Here is an 18,600-nt window from a genome sequence, read left to right as displayed (position 1 = left end):
GGATGGGGACAAACCCCGTGCACACCAGGGTGGGGGATCAACCCCTGGATGGATCCCAAAAACTCCTTCACCGGGATTGGGATTGACCCCACAAACTCCTTGCACCGGGGCGGGGATGGAGCCCACACTCACCAGGACAAGGAAAAGGACACCCCCCCTTTCCCAGCTCACCCGTTCCCGCAGCACAACCCAAGTTGTACGACATTTTTGGGGTTTTATACCTTAAAAAAAATAACATTTCTCCAATTAAAACCAAGCCCTGACAAGTACAGCTGTTGGAAAACCACCCAGGGCCCAGCCCGGGTCCCGCTGACTCCAGGGAATGGACAATCGGATTCCTCCCAAATCTGTGTCCCCCACAACTGCTGGATGTGGGGTCTATCCATACCCATCCCTGTAAATTGGGGTCCTGGGAGGGGGTCTGGGGTGCTGCTGATGGACTGGGCCCACGCTGGGGACAGATCCAGCAGCTCCTGGGAATTCTGTACCCCAAAAAACAGGTGCTGGGATGGGTGGGGGTGCAGCGGGGAGGGACTGGACACCCGCGGGTGGAGAGCTGATATGTGTGTATCGATATATCTGTATATAAAAAATAGATGTGCGTAGTTGTAGCGTTGATACTGATGGATAAAAGTCAAATTCCAGGCTGAATCCAGGCTGGTCCTGCACGATCCACGTGCGGCCCGAGGTTCTCTGGGAGACTCCTGATCCGGCAGGTGGGTGCTCACATCGCAGACTTCATCTCCCACTCCTGGACAAACGGGGGTTGGGGGGGGGCGGGGTCAATCCCTCATTTCCCTGTGCTGTGGGATCACCCAAACCCTTCCCACCTCCCCGAATGCCGGAGTTACCTTTGTCTTCCGCATCACATTTCCCTTCCCCACGGTGACCGGGGATGGGGGCGGCCTCAGGGCGCTCCTCGCTGACGTGGTGCGCTTCAGCAGCGGCCTGAGGAAGGATCCCTGAGGGAAAAACAGCGGAGAAAGGGTGAGGGCTGCCGTCCAAACCTCGCTCTCCCTGTATTTCACACCTTCCCCAGTGTGCCGCACCTCGGAGCCAGCCGAGCTGGCGGTGGCAGCGATGTGGCCCTTCAGTGACTTGCCGAGGGCCAGCAGGTTCATCTCGGAGCCGGCTTTCAGCCTGCCCTTCACGCGGCAGGCCCTCTCCAGCTGCCCCACCTTCTCCTCCAGCTTGGGAAAGGCTCTCTTCCCTGTAAGGACAGCAGGAGCGCTGCCAAGCCCGGGCACCCCTCAACCCCGCCGGCTGCTCTGGCCAGCACCAGGCAGCGTCCGGCCCAGGGCCAGCGCCCCTCCGTGGTCCTACCGATGAGCACATCCAGCCCATCCCGAGTCCCCTTCCTCTCCGGCAGTGTCAGGGTGTGCTGAGACCGGGAGAAATCCCTGCTCTGGAGGTTGGGGGTCTCCTTTGCCAGCTGTGCGCTGGCAGGCCTGCCCCGGAGAGCTGCCGGTGGTGCTGGGGAGAGAGGGAAGAGCAGGGAGGGTCAGGAGGAAGGGCAGGGGAAGGACGGTGGGGAGGAGAGGCAGGGAAATTTTGCTCGGGGGAAGAGCACAGGAGGGATGGTGGGGAGGAAGGGAAGAGGAGGGACTCTGGGGAGAAAGGGCGGGGGAAGGACACAGAAATCCCGGCTCTCGTGGGCATCGCAGCCTCCATCCCAAGCACGAGGAGCTGGGGAATGTGGGGAGACCCCGCTGCACCCCGGTGGAGCACCCAGCCCCTCTCACCTGCCTGCGAGGGTCGGGCAGTGCCCGGGGCGTGGCTGCTGGCACAGGTGGGCAGGGCAGACACGGGTCTCCGGCGCTGCCCTTGCACTGCCCGGTCCAGGCTCTGCTGCTGCGGAGGGAAGCCCGGGAGAAGCCCATGGGCAAGGGGACAGTGGGAGTGGATCCCCCCCACGCTGGGGGTCACGAGTGGGGGGCAAAGAGCACCAGCAGAGGTTACCAGCTGCTGCAGCCGCTCCGCGTTCGAGTAGAGATGTTTGGGGGTCTCAGCTGGCGGGGGCTGCCCGAAGGGGTCGTCCATGTAGGTGTTGGGGGTCGGAACACGGCGCAGCAGCAGCCCCCTGCAAGGAGGGGATCCCGTTATTTCCCACACCCCACAGTGAAGTGGGAGGGCTGGGGGTGGCCAAAATTCTTACCCGGCAGCAGGGCGGCTGCTCGGCCTGGGGGGCCTGGGGGGCCTGGGGGGCCTGGGGGGGGGCCCGTCACCCTTCTTTGGCTCCACTCCTCCCCTGGCCTGCAGGGTCTTCAGCCAGGCTTCCCTCTCCTCATCCGAGCGGGCCTGGCATGGGGCAGAGTCTGGGCTCAGGGAGTGCCCCCCGGGGCAGGGTCTGGGCTCAGGGAGTGCCCCCCGGGAGGGACACAGGGGTACCCCAGCAGTCACTCACCTGCAGCAGGGCGAGCTCCCGGCCGCGCTGGGCGATGCAGATCCGGAGGTTTTGGGGGGACCCGGCGGCCGTCCCCGGGGACACCTCGCAGCCGTCCAGGCGCAGGGCACAGACGGGGCGCTGGGCAGCGCCGGGCTCTGGGAACATGCGCAGGGCTCCGTGCCGGACCGCGCACCACAGCCGCTGCCAGCGCCCGCGCAGCCGCACCGCCAGGAACCCTGCGGGCAGCGCAGTCAGCCCCGGCACGGCGGGCGGGACCCCCCTCGCCCCGTCCCCTCGCACCCCCCACCTCCTTTGGCATCCTCTCCAGACCGCGGGCTGCGGGCAGCGCTCTGCCAGGAGCGATCTTCCTCCTCCTCTTCCTCCTTGCCGAGCTGGGGTGCGGCAGAGAGTGGGGATGAGGAGAGCTCCATCTCGGTGGGTTTTCAGCCCCCTGCACCCTGAGGCCCTCCGCAAGGCAAGGAAACCCTCCCCAGCATCATCCAACAGGGACACCAGGATCTGGGATTGGGTTGTGTTCCTGACCGGTTCCCATTCCTGGGTTTCCCGGGGACAAGCTCACCCTGCTGAGCCTCGAGGAGGGGGACGCTGGCACACTGAGGGCTGCCAGCCCGCTCGGGGCATCGCTGCTGACCTCCTCGATCACCTGCCGAGGGAAACGGGCAGCGCTGCACCCCGGGCTCCTGCTCCCCCATCTAACAAAGCTCCACACAACCCCGGGGTGGGAACTGGGAACAGTCAGGATCATCCCCAGCCCCGCCGGGAGCACCGGAGCAGGGCTGGGCTCCCCTTTCGCCCTACCCACCCCACTCCTGCCCGGCTGCAACACCTCCAAACCTTCCTCCAGTCCTCAGCCTGCTGCCGGCTCTGGAAGCCGATAACCAGCACCTCTCCTGCCGTCCCTGTCACCTTCAGGGCGTGGGGCATCTTCTTGCCTCGCTTGTCCTTGTAGGTGACGCGGCAGCCGCGCAGGTCCAGCTCCAGCACCGGCTGCAGGTCAGCGGCGCACCTGAAGCACTGGGGGGGGCACGGAGGGGTCAGGGGGGCACGGAGAGCCGCTGCCACCCTCCATCCCTTCATCCATCCGTCCTCCTCTCCAGCCCCTCACCAGCAGCACGTGCTCCCGGACGATGAAGAGCTGCTTCGCCCACTGGCCGAGCCAGCGCTTCCTCCAGAGGAAGCCGCAGAGCTGCGCCTCGGGGCGCCCGGGGGGCTCGGCCTCGGCGCTGGTGGCCGATGGCCAGCGCAGGTAGTGGGCACGGTCCGTCACCCCCTCCTCCTCCTCCTCATCCTCCTCCTCCTCTCCGTAAGACTCGTAGTGGCTGCTGTCGCTGTCGCCACCGCCTGGGAGCCGGGATGGGGTCAGGGCGCGGGCGGCACGGGGGTGCCGGGGAGGGGGCGTGGGGGGACCTCACCGGTTGTGCCACGGCCGGGGGGTTCGGCGTCTTCGTAGGAGTCGTCGGCTGAGGGGGACGGGGGAACGCCCGGCACTTTATTCTGGGGGTACAACGGGTGCTCCAAAGGCGCTGCCCCCCCGGGGAACCTCGCAGGGTCCCCAAGGCACTGCCAGGGGGCTCTGCCAGGAGCGGGTGGGCACCGAGGGAACCTTCCAGTCCGGTTGGACGCCTCGTGCGAGCAAGATCGGCCACCGGTGCCATCCCGGGCATCCCTGGGCTCCTCTCCCACCCCCGGAGCCGCTGTGTGAGCCCCCACAGCCCTCCGCCCGTGCCCCCCTCACCCCTCCGTGCAGGCTCAGGGCGCTTCCCGGGCGGCACTCGCAGGCTCTGCCTCCGGCTGCATCCGCCGGCCTGGATCCTGTCGGGAAAAGCGGGACCCGCAGCGCTGTGCCGGGGTGCTGAGGGGTCGGGGACCCCCAAACCCCGCACGGAGGCGGAGATGGGGGGTGAGGCGGAGCGGGGGACTCACCCGGGCTGGTCCGGCCCTGCGGGGTGCCCGGGGAGGGCGAGAGGCAGCGCATGATCATGTACTCTGCATCCTCTGCTGCGGGGGGAGTGCCGGGTCACGGCCCCGCTCCCCGACCCTGCCCCGCTGCCCACCGGGCACCGGCCGGGGGCTTCCCCCGCCCCCAGACCCGCACTCACACGGCGGGCTCTGCAGCCGGGACAGGAGGTCGGACACCGATTTTTTCTTGGCCCGAGCTGCGGCGCTGAGGCTTTCCCGGTCCAGGATGAGGAGGAAGGACCGCAGGTCCGACAGCAGCTTGTCCAGGTCTGCAGGGGACAGGGACGTGCCACCGCACGCTCCAGAGGACGCTGTGGGCAGGGGTCCCCATCGCTGCCCCCCTGCACTGGGCAGGGCTGGGGAGGCCCCGATGCCGTGGGGGTTACGTGCCCTGTCCCACCGGCCCTGCCCTGCTCCGGCACCTGCCCTGGCCGGGCACAGTCCGGCCACTGACGAGCCCCGGGGGCCGGGGGAGGATGAGGAGGGGGGCCGGGACCTGCGGGGATGAAGGCTCCTCTGTGTGCGCTCACAGAGCCGGTTTGTGCCCGGCTGGACCGGGGGAGCCACGGCCGGGGGCTGCGCTGGTGCTGCTCCTCCACGTGCAGAGGAGGAGGAGGAGGACGAAGAAGAGGCCTGGCAGCCTGGAGCAGCTGATGAAGGCTGAAACGCTGGGCATTCACCCACCGCCCCCTCCGAGGGCAGGGACAGCCGGGGACTCCGGCGCTGCCACACCGGGAAGGACAGGGAGGGACAAGGAGCTGCTTTGTGACTGGAGCGGGGACAACGGGAGAGCCGGGACAGCACCGCCTCCACCCCGTGGTCCCTCGAGAGATTCCGGGCACGGGGAGAGGCTCCCTCTGTCCCCAGAGGTCGCAGTTTGGGGTCCGTGCAGGTGTCGCCTGCACTGAGGGAGCGCGTGGCAGAGCAGGACCAGGAACACCCTCAGTCTGTCCCCTGTCCCCACTCGCGCAGGGCCCCCTCCACCCCGGGCACCTCCAGCTGCCACCACAGGAGCGGGCAGATGTCCCTGAGTCCCCCGGGATCTCTGCCCGGCTCCCCCCAGGCCCCTTCCTGCCGTGCATCTGGAATTGGTTTGCACGGCCCTGCTCTGGCCTCTGCTCACTGCTCCCAGCTGGGATCAAACATTCCAGACCCCAGCAGCTCCTGGCACAGGTCTGGCTGTGCCAGCTGCCCCCACACCGTCCCGATCCCTCCTCCAGTCCCATTTCCCAGCTGGAAAGTGACAGCCCCAACAAAGCCACCACCAGATGCTCCCTCTGCAATGCCCCAGGTGACCCCGACACCCCACATCCCTGAATCCCACATTTCCCTGGGCTAACAGGGATGCAGTGCACCCCAAAAAGAAGGTGGCAGCCCCTGGATGAGGAGAGGGCAGGCGGGGGAAGGAGCCCCCCGGTGCCGGGTGTGTTACAGGGGGCGGGGGTGAAGCCCCCTCCCCTCGAGGTGCTGGCACGGGGGGACCCCCGTCCCCTCCGCGGTGTCCCCGGCCGGGGAGCACACACCCTGCCCGGAGGGAGAGGAAACATCTGGCAGCACAGTCCGGCTGAGCAGCGCCGGAGCTGGGCCCAAACATCTGGATTTCCCTGGAAACCGGGCAAGGGAAGGGGGGAACCAGCTCCCTGCGGGAAAAGGCGGGGGGGGGGGCTGGGGCAGGGGCTGGCTGAAGGGACCTGCGGGCGGTGTGGGGCACACGGGGACTGTCCCCGCTGGCCAGCGGGCCTGGCTCTTCCCCTCCCTCCCTTTCTCCTCTCCTCCGCCCAGGCCGAATTCCTCGGCAATGACATCTCCGTCCATTCACCCTTTTGCCCTCGCTGCAGCCCCCCCGCGCTCCCCCCGGCCCCGCTGCCCTCGCTGGGGCTACGATCCGTGCCCGGCGGTGCCCAGCTGTGCCCAGCTGTGCCCGCAGCCGGTGCAGGGCGGGCAGGGGCTGCCCTCAGCCCTGGCCAGGTGCCCGCTGCCTGCTGCCGTGCCAAGGGCAGGCGGCCGGGATGGAAAACATCTGCCTCGGTCTCCAGGGCGGGAGGAAAACGCCCCCCAAACACACACAGAGCGTCTCCTAGCAAAGCTCCCTGCTCCCGCGGGACGCGTCCCGGCACGGTGGCATCCTCATCCTGGTGCCATCCGCGGCGTCATCCTCGGGGGAGGAGGAGGAGGAGGAAGGACGGGGCGGCCCCAGGGATGCCATGGGAACGCGCAATGCCCGCCTGATGCCAGGCTGCGATTCGGGGCTGCCATTTGGGCTTGGCGCCTCTGCCCGGCGTCCGCGTGGGGTTTTATCCGTGCCATGAGGTGCCCGCGGGGTGCGGGGGCTGGCGAGGTGACCCGGGGGACCCCGGGGGTGGCTCTGGCCCAGCGCGGGATGACTCAGAGGAGGCTGCAGGGAGCTGCTCGCGGCCGCAGCGTGACTCGTCATGTGCGGAGGCTCCAGGCCACGGCTCCAGGGTGGGGACGCTCTCCCCACGGCTGCTGCACCCCCAAAGTGCCCCTGGGAGGGCGCTGGAAGAGGCTCTGGCCTCGCCCACCCTGCCGCGGCACCGCAGTGTCGGGGGTGACACCGCGCCCCTCCTCGTCCCCTCACGTTCATCCCTTCCCCTCCAGAAGCCATCCTGCAGCCCCCCGCACCCCTTTTCCACCCTCTCCTACTCCCTCTCACCCCTTTTTCCCTTCCACGCCCTCACGGGCACCCCACACCCAGCCGCACCCGCGTGGGCACCCCCAAGCAGCCTCCGCCTCGCGCTGAACCCTCTTTCCGCCCCTTTTTAGGTTTGTCCCCCCCTCGCCAGCCTCGCATCCCTTTGGACCCCCCGTACCTCGCTGCCGGGACATGGTGCGGGAGCGCTCACATCGTGCTGAGATCGGGACCGGGACCGGGACCGGGACTCGGGCAGCGCTGTCCCGGCCCGGCTCGGCTCGCACACGCCCTGCGGGCCCCCAGCACAGCCCGGCCGGGGCGGGAGGAAGGCGGGGAAGGGCTCCGCATCCTCCTCGGAGCAGCACCGCCATCTGCAGGGACCCGGGCTCGGGGACAAGGCGAGGGTCCGGTGGGGGATTTTTGGAGGAGGTGTGGGGGGGGAAGCAAAGCTGCGAAGCCGGGCTGGATAAAGCCATTTCACCTTTAATTGTAAGCAAAAAATCACTCTCACGCGGATTCTCCGACACCAGCAAATAAAATAAACTCTAACAAAAACAGAGAAAGTGAATTACTGTAGTCCAGTCCGAAAACAACCCATATTTATATATATATTTATAGATATGTCGTTCGTAGCAGTGAAAGGCAAGTATGGGCCAGTGAATTCCCGATAAATTACATTCTTTACATCCCAACAAGGTCTAGCGGCTGGAAAAGTGGCTGGAAACAGAAACCGGGGAGCGTGGGGGAGGGGGCGACCGGGGGGGGGGGGGGGTGCGGGGAGAGAGGGGTCCTGCCCAAAACGTGTGCCTGGAGAGGGGAGGGGGGTGACAAGGGAAGGTGCTGCCCGGTGCCGAGCCCTGTCCGCGCGGCCGGGAGGGGCCGGGGACACTGCCCAGCCCTGCCGTGGGTGGCCGCGGTGCCCATCGCGAGCCGTGCCCTGCTCCAATCCATCGCCCCGGTTCATCATCCCACTTCAGCATCCCAGTTCATCGCCCCAGCGCCCTCCTGTACCCCCCAAATCATCGCCCCAGTGCCCCCCTGCACCCCCCCAGTGCATCCCCCCCGCCCCTCCTGCACCCCCCCCAGTGCATCCCCCCACATCCGCAGCTGGAAATGCACCAGGAGCTGCCTCAGGGTCACATTGGGACCCCCCCCACACCCCAATCCTGCCACCCCCTGCCCAGCCCCAGGGTGCTCCCCCTGCCCCTCCGCCCAGCCCGGAGCCGGGGGGTTTGGCAGTGTCCTTGGGGTCCTCGCTGCAGCACCTGGCACAGGCGGGACCGGGGGTGGGGATAAAATTGAGGGGCTGGAGGCGGGCAGGGCAGGATTTGAGCCTGGCTTTGCCGGGAGAACATCGCTCTGGCAGTGTCGGCCCCCAGGCTCTTCCCAAGCCTCAGGGTGGGGGGCAGGGGCACCTTGGGGGGCACAGGGGCACCCCGGCGTGGGGAGGCTGGGGGCGGCGGACCCCCAGGGAGGAGGGGACCCTCCTCACTGCCCTCCACTCGGACCCAGCCAAAAGCAGAGCCAGGCACTGCCCCACCAACATTCCCGGGGGAAAAGGGGGGGGGGGTGGGGGACAAAGCTCAGAGACCCCCCCAAACCTCCCCTCCTGGCTGAACCGTGCCTGCTGCCGGGCGAGGGCTGCCCCAGGCAGGTTCGAGCCGCCCCAATCCCGTTCCCTGCAGGAGAATTGAGGCGGGAGGGGTGTGGGGGGGGTGGGGGGCAGATCTGGGGGGCTGGAGGGGCCGGGAAGGGTGGAGGACCCCAATAAAAACCGGCTGAGAGCCCTAAAGCGGTTACACGGCGCGACACGGACGGAGCTCGGGGCCGAGGAGGGCTCAGAAGAGGAAGGCTTTCTTCTTCAGCTCGTTGCGCTTCCACAGCGCCAGTTTGCTGAACTCCTCCGGCGGCATCTCGAACACCTTCAGGAAGTCCTCGGGGGACAGGTGTCGCTGCGGGAGGGGGGCAGAGGGTGGTGACAGAGTGCAGGGACCCCTCCCCGGAGCCCCCCGAGCCTGGCGCAGCCCCTACCTCCAGCCTGGTCCTGTCCACGCCGGGCGGGAGCTTCACGCGGCCTCGGTTCGTCACCATCAGCATCTCATAGGGGTAGATCTGCAACGGGGGGGGGGGGACATGGGGATGTGAGACCCTCTGAGAGCCCCCTCGGCCGCATCCAAGCCCCCCCAGCCCCTTCCAAGTCCCCCGGCCCCTTCTAAGCCCCCCAACCCCATCCAAACCCCCCCAACCCCGTCAAAGACCCCGCAGCCCCTTCCAAGCCCTCCCAACCCCATCCAAGCCCCCTGGCCCCATCAAAGGCCCCCAACCCCATCAAAGGCCCCCGGCCCTATCCAATCTCTCCCAGCCCCTTCCACGCCCCCCCCCCGGCCCCTTCCAACCCCCCCAACCCCATCCAAGCCCCCTCAGCCCCATCCAAGCCCCCCCAGCCCCGCTCACCTTCTGCTCCAACATGCTGGGCAGGGAGTTCCCTCTGTCCATGCGCCCGCGCTGGCCGTTCTGGGGGGCAAAGCCTGAGGTCAGCCCGGCCCCCCCAAGCCCCCAAAGCGCTGCTCTCCCCCACCCGAACCGGAGCCGAGGTGAGGGGCTGCAGCCTGGGGGTGGCAGACCCTCCCCTCCCCCCTGCAGGGACCGTCCCAGAGGTGGCCCCGGTGCCCGTCCCCCCCTGCCCCGTACGTCACCCTCTCGCTGGGTCTCCGCGTCCGCAGCCAGGTGAGTTCTTACCTGCAGGGCTGGACAGAGAGGGGAGCAGGGCTCAGCCCGGCGACCCCGCTGTGCCCCCCACATTCCTGCCCTAGAGCTGCTTTCCCAGCCTCTGCTGAGCCCGGGTTTGTCCCAGCACTCCCAATCCCTGGGGACACCCCCACATGTCCCAGGACACCCCCACATTCTCTGGGACACGCCCCTGGGACACCCCCACATCTCCAGGGCGTCCCTACATCCCTCCAGGTCATTCCAGCATCCCCAGAAACACCCCCACATGTCCCAGGAACATCCCCACAATCCCAGGGACACCCCCACAATCCCAGGGACACCCCCACATTCCCGGGGATCCCCCCCATCCCATGCTCTGATCCTCACCCGGACTGCCCTTCTCGCTCCCCGCCGAGCCGAACTCTGCCGACTGCAGCTGCGGGGGGACAGCCACAGGGTCAGAGGGGTCACCCCAAACCCCCGAGCGGGGTGGGGGGACCCCGGCAGTGGGAGGGGGGCAGCTGAGAGCCACTTACCCGGGTGAGGGTGCTCCGGCCGGAGGCGGGGAGGGAGGAGCTCTTGGAGCTCGAGTGCAGGGCTGAGAGAGAGGCGGAGACCGTCAGGGACATTCAGGGACCGGCAGGGATGGGGAGGGGTACAGGTGGGATTTGGGGGTGCAGGCGGGATTTGGGGGTGCAGGCAGGATTTGGGAGGTGCAGGGGGATTTGGGGATACAGGTGGGATTTGGGAGGTGCAGGCAGGATTTGGGGGTGCAGGGGGATTTGGGGGTACAGGTGGGATTTGGGAGGTGCAGGCAGGATTTGGGGGTGCAGGGGGATTTGGGGGTACAGGCAGGATTTGTGGGGTACAGGTGGGATTTGGGAGATGCAGGCGGGGTTTGGGGGGTGCAGGGGGGATTTGTGGGGTACAGGTGGGATTTGGGGGTGCAGGCAGGATTTGGGAGGTACAGGGGGCATTTGTGGTGTAAAGGCAGGATTTGGGGGGTGCAGGCAGGATTTGGGGGGTACAGGTGGGGTACAGGCAGCCAGAGGTGAGGCGGGGAAGGGCCGGGATGCAGGGAGAACAATCCCACTCACACGTGTGGAAGGGCGTCCGGTCTGGCAGCGAGCGAGTTTTTCTCCGGATCGGGAGCGACTTCTCCATCTCCTCCTTCAGGATCAGCTTCCCGAGGTTGGAGGTGACCTGGGGACGAAGGGACAGGGATTGGGATCGGTGCCAGCGCATCCCCAGCCCCTCACAAGGTGCCACCCGCCCCTGACCTTGCTCAGCTCCTGCCGCTGGAGCTCCCGCAGGTTCTTCATCTCCTCCGTGAGATCCTCCTCCTCCTCCTCCCCCCTCTTGGACGCCATCCGCCTCCTCCACTCGGTCTCTGCGGGAAAAGTGGGGAGGTTCCACTCATTCCCAGCCCTCCCTGGGGTCTCCAGGAGGGAAAACCCCGCTGTTCCCACCTACCCACGACGGCCAGGGACGGGGGGCACGGCCAGTAGTCGGTCTCGATCTTGGCGGGCTGGTTGGGATCCGGGGGCTGCGCCGCTGGGAATTTGGAGGATTCGATGATCAAGTCCTCTATGAGATGCTTCCCGTGGTGGGCGCTGGAATGGTGGTCTGGGGGGCACAGGGAGGGTGAGGCAGCATCCCGGGATACCCCATCCCGTGGGATACACCCCTCCCACCCCACTCACCTTTCTGCCGGTAGATCGGGGGCTTCTTGTAGATGTTGAGCTCTGTCGTGTCGGTCTCTGGAAGGAAAAAAGGATTTGGGGTTGGGAATGGGAATGGGATTGGGAAGAGGCTCCGGGACCATCTGGATGGGTCAGTTTGGGGTGCCAGGGGGGTGTTACCGGGTCGGTGGAAGTGCTGGACGCTGCTGCGGGTCGGGGCAGTGCCCTGGCGCGAGGGGGGCAGCGGGGTGCTGCTGGGGGGCCGGCTCTCCAGCCACTCCCGGATGACCTGCGGGAAAACGGGATCGGGGATCAGCGAGACCCCTCCCCAGTTCAGCATCGCCCCCTCCTTCCCGCAGTCCCAGCGGTGCCGGTACTCACCTCTGGAGACGGAGGAGGAGACATGGATTTGGGAGACAGGGAGCGCTGCAGGAGGCAAGAATGCCATGAATTTTAATAGTTTTTAATGAATTTTAATGATTTTAATAACTTTCACGAGCTTTTATGGATTTTTATGAATTTTTATGATTTTTTATGAATTTTTATGTCTTTTTATGTCTTTTTATGACTTTTTATGAATTTTTATGAATTTTTATGCTTTTTCTAATTTTTATTAATTTTTATTAATTTTTCGTGCATTTTAAGTATTTTTACGCTGAAGTTTTATTCCAGCAGCCCCAGCTCTGTGACCCTTTTATCCAGGTGGGATTCTCCCAAAAAACCACTCAGGGAATTCCCCCTCACCTCCCGGCTCCGGGGCAGCTCCACGTGCTCCATGAGCGAGTAGGTGAAATGGGGCTCGTAGATCATCAGGTCCGGGCGTTCGATGTCCAGGATCGCTTTGTCCTTAGGGATGGCAGCCAGATCCTTGTACCCCAGGACCTCGTTGTCCATTTTGGCCTGGAAGGAAGGGAAAACGCCTTAATTCGGAGTGCAGGAAGGCAATTTTTGGGAATGGGGAGAGTTCACATCATCTGTGGCCCTGCCTGGGGGATGGAGAGGGTTTGGGGGCCACACCCCGAGCCCATGGATTTAGGGATGCGGTGGGAAGATGGGAATGATTCCTTACCACGATGCTGGAGGGAGATCCAGGAACGCTGGATCCGCGGGAAGAACAGACGCTCCCAGGGGAGGTCAGTGGCTGCTGGACGGAAAACGGGAGATTTTAGCCCAGGGAGCGGCTCTGGGGTGTGGTCGAGGCGTCGCAGAGGGGCCCAGGGACACCCCTGTGCCCACGAACCCCGGATTCCTTGGGGGTGGGGGATTTCTGGTGGGCACTGGGCGGGCAGGGGACAGCCGGGAGGTGGCGGCGGCTTGGCCAGGACACGCTGCCACCAGAGGGTGCTGCCAGCCTGGGCTGGAGGAGGAGGAGGAGGAGGAAGGCAGGGCCCTGCTAACAGCAGCTCATGACTGCCCCTGTCCTTGGCCACCAGCCCCTGTCCTTGGCCACCAGTGTGCCCTCCCTGCGTGCAGGGCTCCCCGTTCTCCACCACTGTGCCAGCACCTCCAGCACCCTTCCCTAACCCCCAGAACCCTCCCCTGGACCTCCAGCACCCTTCCCGGACCCCCAGAACCCTCCCCTGTACCCCCAGCACCCTTCCCGGACCCCCAGAACCCTCCCCTGTACCCCCAGCACCCTTCCCGGACCCCCAGAACCCTCCCCTGTACCCCCAGCACCCTCTCTGGACCTCCAGAACCTTCCCTGGACCGCCAGTACCCTGTTCTGTACCTCCAGAACTTTTCCCGGACCCGCAACACCCTCTTCTATACCCCAGCACCTTGTTCTGTACCCCCAGAAACCTTCCCTGGACCCTCAGCACCCTGTCCAGACCTCCAGAACCCTTCCCGGACCCCCGGCACCCTTCCCGGACCCCCGGAACCCTTCCCATGCCCCCCGTACCTTCTGCAGTCTTTCCATTCAGCTGTGGGCTGGCGGGGTTGTGTCAGTCACAGGGTCCTGTGGGGACAGCGGGGGGCTCGGGCACTGCCAGGGTGGGCACAGAGCGACCCCCGGGCTGGGGGTTCCATCTCCCACCGCCCTCCTGCCACGGGGCCGAGCCCTACACCCCCCCAAACCGGGCCCTAAAGTGGCACGAGGCTGGCACTTGCCCAAATATTGCTGTGCTGGCAGCAGGACAGGCGTGCCAGGAGATGGCCCCAGTCAGGGCACGGGCGTGGGGCACCCCACTCACCGCTGCCTCTGTGGCTCCACATCCCTCTGGGCGCCGGCACCGCGCTGGGGCTCGGGTGTTCCCTCTGCAAGGGACAGAGAGAGGCGACGGTGACCCGCAGGGTGATGAAGCCACCCCTTGTGAAAGTAGGGCTTTTCCCCCGTGCCTGCTGCGTGTCCCCTGCCCGTGCCCGGTGGCTGCTGACGGTGCTGGCAAGCGGAGCAGCGGCAGCGACGCCCTTTTGTCCCGTGGCCTCGAGAAGGCTCCAGCGGCTGCGGATCGGGCGTTGCTGCGCTCAGCCCCCCACAGCCCCCGGGCCCCGGCCCTGGCCGCGCTCTAAACCCACAATGCCACACACAAAGGGGAAAATTCCCCATTCTCCTCAAAACTTCTCCTTTCACAGGGGAGGGAGTTGGGAAAGCCCCGTGAGAGCCGGGCAGTGACAGCGACAGCAGCGCGGGGACCTCCGGCCTTGACCCCAAGCCTGCAGCCTGGGCACGGGGGGTGAGGGGGTGGCACCGCCTTTGGGAACCCCAATCCTGCTGCCCCACAGCCCGCGGCTCCCAGGAAGCGCAGAGCCCATTCCCATGGGATGCAGAGATGGAGCCGGACCAGATCTGAGAAATCCCGGAGCATCCTCCGGCAGTCAGGGAGGAGCGGGATGAGGGAGCTCTGCCGGCAGATCCCCTGAGACCCCCCCTGCCACGAATAACCCCCAGATTTGTCACTGGGAGGGGGCTTTAACCCGATGATCCGCACCCCCAGCACCTCCCCGCCCTCCCCAGGGATCCAGGACCGGTGGGATGGGCACTCCCGGCTCGGCACAAGGGCGGCATTGTCCGGGCGGGCACATCCATGAGCTCACACTTTCCAGTGCCGGAGCCAGCGTTGCCCCCCGCCTCCGGTCGCGCTCCAGGGTGCTCGGGACACCGGCGGGGACGCGGTGGCAGCGAGCAGATGGAGGCGATGGCGGAGAACGGGAGCGGAGGGAGCGGCGGGAGGGTGGGTGCGGGGCCGGGTGGATGCGGACGCCGGAGGGGAAGGAAAACAAACGCGAGCCGGGGGTGCGGAGAGACGCCACAAAACTGGCGAGGGGTGCCAGGGCTGCACAAGCACCTCGGTCACGGTCCCCCCCCCGCCCTCCCCGCGCTCCGGGGGACGCGGGGACAGCTTATCAGGCACAGGCAGGGAGCCGCCGCCCCGATGGCAGCCGCGTTCCCCATGGCAACCTCCAATCTCCCCGCGGATCCGCTGCCAGGTCCCCCGCGTGTCCCGAGATAAGGGACACTCGGCGTGTTTGGGATTTTCCTGGCCAGGAGGGCGAGGGGGAGAGGGGACAGGACGGGGAACACAGCGTGTCCCCCTCCCAGGGCGATGCTGAGAGGACCCACGAGAGAGCTGGGCAGGGAGCATGGAAAAATGGGAGAGATGGAGGAAGGCTGGATGGATGGATGGATGGATGGATGGACGGACGGACAGGACACGTTCCGGCGGGGCTCACCGGGATGGAGGGGTGCCGGTCCCCCCCCGTGCCGGGGGAGCCGTGGCCGGGGCTGTGCTGCCGCGGGAAGAGGCCGGTTCCCTCCTCCCCACCCCGAGGAAATCCGGATTTGACTTTTCGCAGCCGCCAAAGCCATCAGTGCCCGGCTTCGGGCCAGGGGCCAGGCCGTGAGAACCTCCCCACCGCCCGGGGGGAGAGGGAGGGGACCCCCAGCCTTCCTCCCATCGCCCTCCTCCTCACCCTCACTTCCCTGCCCGTGCCACCGCGCGGGGCCCGGGCACCCGAATTGTGCCGCGGCTGTCGCGGCTCGCAGCCATCAGCGAAAGGCGGGGGACACCCGAGGTCACAAGTTCCCTGAACAGACGGTTCCCGCCAGCCCTGGGAACGGTGTCCGGTGCTTCCCAGCCCAGCCCAACCCCGGCCTCCTCCTCCTCCCGCTCCTCCTCCCGCCACAACCTCCAAACAAACACAGCGCAGGCGAGGCCCGGAGCATCCTCCCCGCTCACCGGGGAAACCGAGGCACCGCCACACGCGGGGCCCCACCGGCAACTTGATCGCGACAGGGACGAGCCACGGGGAGCACGTGGGTCCCCGACCCCTGGCTCGCCGGTGTCCGGTTCCTCCTTTGTCCTGATTCTCCCTTTCCCGTCCCCGCCGGGGCATCTCCCGCTAGCGGGGGCGACTCCGTGGCTATTGACAGCCCATCGCTTCCGCTGCATCCTGCGCGGGGACCTCGGTGGCCTTAAAAGCCACCAGCTGCCAGCCCCGGGCGTTTTTCCATGGCTCGGATGGAGGGCGCATCCTGCCGCGGGCGCAGGGACGCTCCGTGCCTCAGTTTCCCCGGATGGAAGGTGGAGGGGGGGGGGGGTGAAGTAGCAACAACCCGCCCACCCCACCGCGGAGCGGATGGCGATGAAGGAGGCATTTCCACCTCCTCGGTTCCTCCCATCCGTGGAATCTGGGCCAACGCAGCTGCTCTCCAGCCCTGCCGGGAGGCTCCGGGCCCCGCAGGTTTAGAGAGGGGGGATACGTGGCCTGAACCCCAAAGCTCCCGGCAGTGGGGAGGGGGGGCTAGTCCGTGCCCGGCCCCCCTGGGCCGATGGCCACGCCGCAGCCCGCTTTGGGCCGCGCCTCACGTGGCTCGTAATCTGGGATTAAAGTGGGATTAGCCTGCTCATCCCGCACGCGGAGGGACCCGCTGGGGGTGTGTGCGGAGGCCGCGCCCTCCGGGGCTCCCGCTGGGGGTCTGGGGGTGCCCCCGCGCCCCAAAGACCCCCCCGGTCCTGCCAGCTCTGGGATCAGCCCCATGGCATGCCCAGCCATGGGTACCTCGGGGTGGGGGGGGGGGGGGGGCTGGACACCCCAATACCGTGCATGGGGTCACCACAGCGAGGCACCCACCTGGCAGGACAGCGGGGATGTGGCCGCGGGGTCCCGAGGTGGCAAGTCGTGGCCCAGGTTTTCCTGGGAGAGGCTGGAATTAGCCCAGCCTGGCCACCCACCCTGCACGCCCACAGCCAGGAGTGATCCCCCCCCCCCCCGAGATGGCTCCATCCGTGGCCAAGAGATGGGGGGGGGGGTCGCGCTTTGCACCCCAAATTCTCCCCCCAAACCGCTCCCCGATGCTCCATGGCGGTGGGGTGACAGGAATTTGGCCCCTCGGTTCTTTGCCAGGGGGGTTGGATGCAACCAGGGGTGCTCCAAAATCCCCGGGTCCACGGCAAAACCGCGACCACCACGGGCCCGGGAGCATCAAACCCTTCAAAGGGGGGTGGGATTGGGGGGTGCCCTCCCAGCAACAGCGCTGAGACCCCACAAACTCACTCCTCGAGTGGGGCTGGGAAGGGCTGGGTTGTCCCGGCTTCCTCCCTTGGGGTACGCGGTGCCCATGGCAATGTCCCCAGGGAGGGGGGACAGCGGTGTCCCGGGGGGGCCGCGGGGTGCTGGGAGCGCTGTGGTGCCGCGGAGGGGGAGGGGGGTGTTCGGGGAGGGGTCAGCGATGGAGCCCCGTGTCCCCGCGTTCCCCCCTCGGGTCCCCGCCCTTCCCACCCCCCCCCGGCCCCCCAGCAAGGGCAGCACCCCGGGGAATGGGGACAAGGTGGGAGCAAAATGCGGGGCTCCCCCGAGCCCCCTCAGCTCCCCGCGAGAGCGGCGGCACCGAAAAGCGACGGCAAAGCCAAGAGCGGTCGCCACGATCCGTCCCCCCCGCACCCCCCCGGCGGCCTGTCCGCCTCCCGTGTCCCCCCGCCGCGTCCCCGTCCCTCCCGAGCCGCGCGGCCGCGCACTCACCTAAGGACGGGGACACCGCATCCCTGCGGCCGCGGGGGGCTGCCGGGGGGATGCCCTGGGCTCGTTCAGCTCGCCCGGCGGCCACCGACTCGCGCGTGGGCTCCCGGGGCTGCGGCGGCTGCGGCTCATCCGAGAGCGTGACAGCGGGGCGCGGGCGGGCGAGCGGGCGGGCGAACGGGCGAGCGAGCGAGCGAGCCTATCTCCCCCCGCCAGCCCCGCCGCCCGCCGCCCGATAACCGCGGCTGGGCGGGCGTGCGGGGGAGGCTGCGTGGGAGGGTGGGTGGGAGGGTGGAGGAGTGCGTGGCTGCCCGGGGGGGGTGGCAGCGTGGGTTCGCCTGTCCCCACCTCGCTGCTGGCTCAGTCCCTTTCCCAACAAGAGGAGAATTAGCCGGCATCATGACGAAGCAGTATTGGCTCCCGCTCCTCCCGCTTCCCCGGCACAAAGAGGGAGGAAAACAGGGATAACCCGGCCTGCGCCGCTGCCAGGGATAGCCTGGACCCCCAGCACCTTCTCCAGCCCCCGCTGGACTCTGGGCGCGGCCACCCCCGTTCCCCCCGCAGCCCCTCGCAGGGATTTTGGCACCCCCAGCCCCTCTCTGGGGGAGGGGTGAGCACCTCACGGGGCTGCGGCAGCCTGGGGTGAGGGAGGGGGGATGGCACCTCCCGCCCAAGCCGACCTCCAGGCTGGGTTTGGGGGTGCTGCGCCCACCCCTCGCTGCCCTGGGAGGGGAAATCCAGCGGGAATTTTCACCCGCAGGACCAGCGCAGCCCAGTGAGGGCTGGGATGAGCTGGGAATCTGCCAAAATCAAGCGCTGGGCTCTGGCAGGGACAGATGTCCCCCCCACCCCAAGCCCCCCGCGCCTTGGGGGTCGCGGTCCAGCCCCTGTCCATGGGAAGAGCCCCCAGGTCTGGGGAGCACGGCCGGGCTGGGGCAGGGCAGGGAGGCTGCGGCCGCCTCCATCCCTCTGGAGCCGCTCGGAACGTGATCCCGGCCTCCGGCACGGGAGCGGAGCCGCGGCCGGACCCCGCCGGGGGCGGCGGGGCTGCGTTGGTGCCGCAGCGCTGGGATCCGGAGTCTATTCCCGGCTCTGTGTGGGAGAGCTGCCTGGTGACAGCAGCTCCCTTTCTGGGGCTCCTCCTCGCTGCTTCTGCTCTTTGCTGCCTCAGTTTCCCCCTCCCGGCTCAGGAAAGGGCTGCTGGATCCCCCCTGGATGCACATCTGGGGGGG

General features: G+C 67.4%; 2 protein-coding genes across 3 annotated transcripts; both read right to left on the bottom strand.

The window, feature by feature from the left end:
• Positions 1-194: 194 nt before the first annotated feature.
• Positions 195-7,390, bottom strand: LOC309582872 (actin filament-associated protein 1-like; the record flags this gene model as incomplete). Its single annotated transcript, XM_082298284.1, has 17 exons — positions 195-751; positions 852-962; positions 1,050-1,210; positions 1,324-1,473; positions 1,743-1,851; positions 1,960-2,080; positions 2,156-2,298; positions 2,405-2,622; positions 2,694-2,778; positions 2,967-3,050; positions 3,242-3,421; positions 3,513-3,748; positions 3,820-3,901; positions 4,143-4,246; positions 4,331-4,405; positions 4,507-4,635; positions 7,198-7,390. The coding sequence occupies 17 exons, from the start codon at positions 7,388-7,390 to the stop codon at positions 725-727; spliced, it is 2,208 nt and encodes a 735-aa protein (XP_082154410.1). The 3' UTR covers positions 195-724.
• An 841-nt stretch (positions 7,391-8,231) lies between these two features.
• Positions 8,232-17,669, bottom strand: DMTN (dematin actin binding protein). 2 transcript variants are annotated; one of them, XR_014227132.1, is made up of 16 exons: positions 17,372-17,669; positions 13,603-13,666; positions 13,311-13,367; positions 12,480-12,551; positions 12,155-12,310; positions 11,792-11,836; positions 11,591-11,699; positions 11,432-11,488; positions 11,202-11,354; positions 11,009-11,118; positions 10,826-10,931; positions 10,265-10,326; positions 10,116-10,164; positions 9,474-9,533; positions 9,051-9,131; positions 8,232-8,971 (listed from the first exon to the last, which is right to left on the bottom strand). XR_014227132.1 is itself a non-coding variant. In XM_082298223.1 (16 exons), exons 3-16 carry the CDS (start codon positions 13,326-13,328, stop codon positions 8,858-8,860), a joined length of 1,209 nt encoding a protein of 402 aa, XP_082154349.1. In that variant the 5' UTR covers positions 13,329-13,367; positions 13,603-13,666; positions 17,372-17,669; the 3' UTR covers positions 8,232-8,857. The 2 variants fall into 2 exon arrangements, 1 of the variants encoding a protein (XP_082154349.1); XM_082298223.1 differs by having other exon boundaries at positions 9,474-9,547; positions 12,480-12,554.
• Positions 17,670-18,600: the final 931 nt, after the last annotated feature.

This window comes from Coloeus monedula (genome assembly GCF_965178545.1).
Source record: "Coloeus monedula genome assembly, chromosome: 28".
Classification (NCBI taxonomy): domain Eukaryota; kingdom Metazoa; phylum Chordata; class Aves; order Passeriformes; family Corvidae; genus Coloeus; species Coloeus monedula.
Note: the sequence above shows the minus strand (reverse complement) of the source record. Positions and strands in the feature narration are given on the sequence as shown.

Coding starts and splice junctions, on each gene's coding strand:
- DMTN (XM_082298223.1), bottom strand. Junction 11,700..11,791: donor CTCCTCCTCCGTCTCCAGAG/GTGAGTACCGGC, acceptor GTTTTCCCGCAG/GTCATCCGGGAGTGGCTGGA. Junction 10,932..11,008: donor AGCGGCAGGAGCTGAGCAAG/GTCAGGGGCGGG, acceptor CTTCGTCCCCAG/GTCACCTCCAACCTCGGGAA.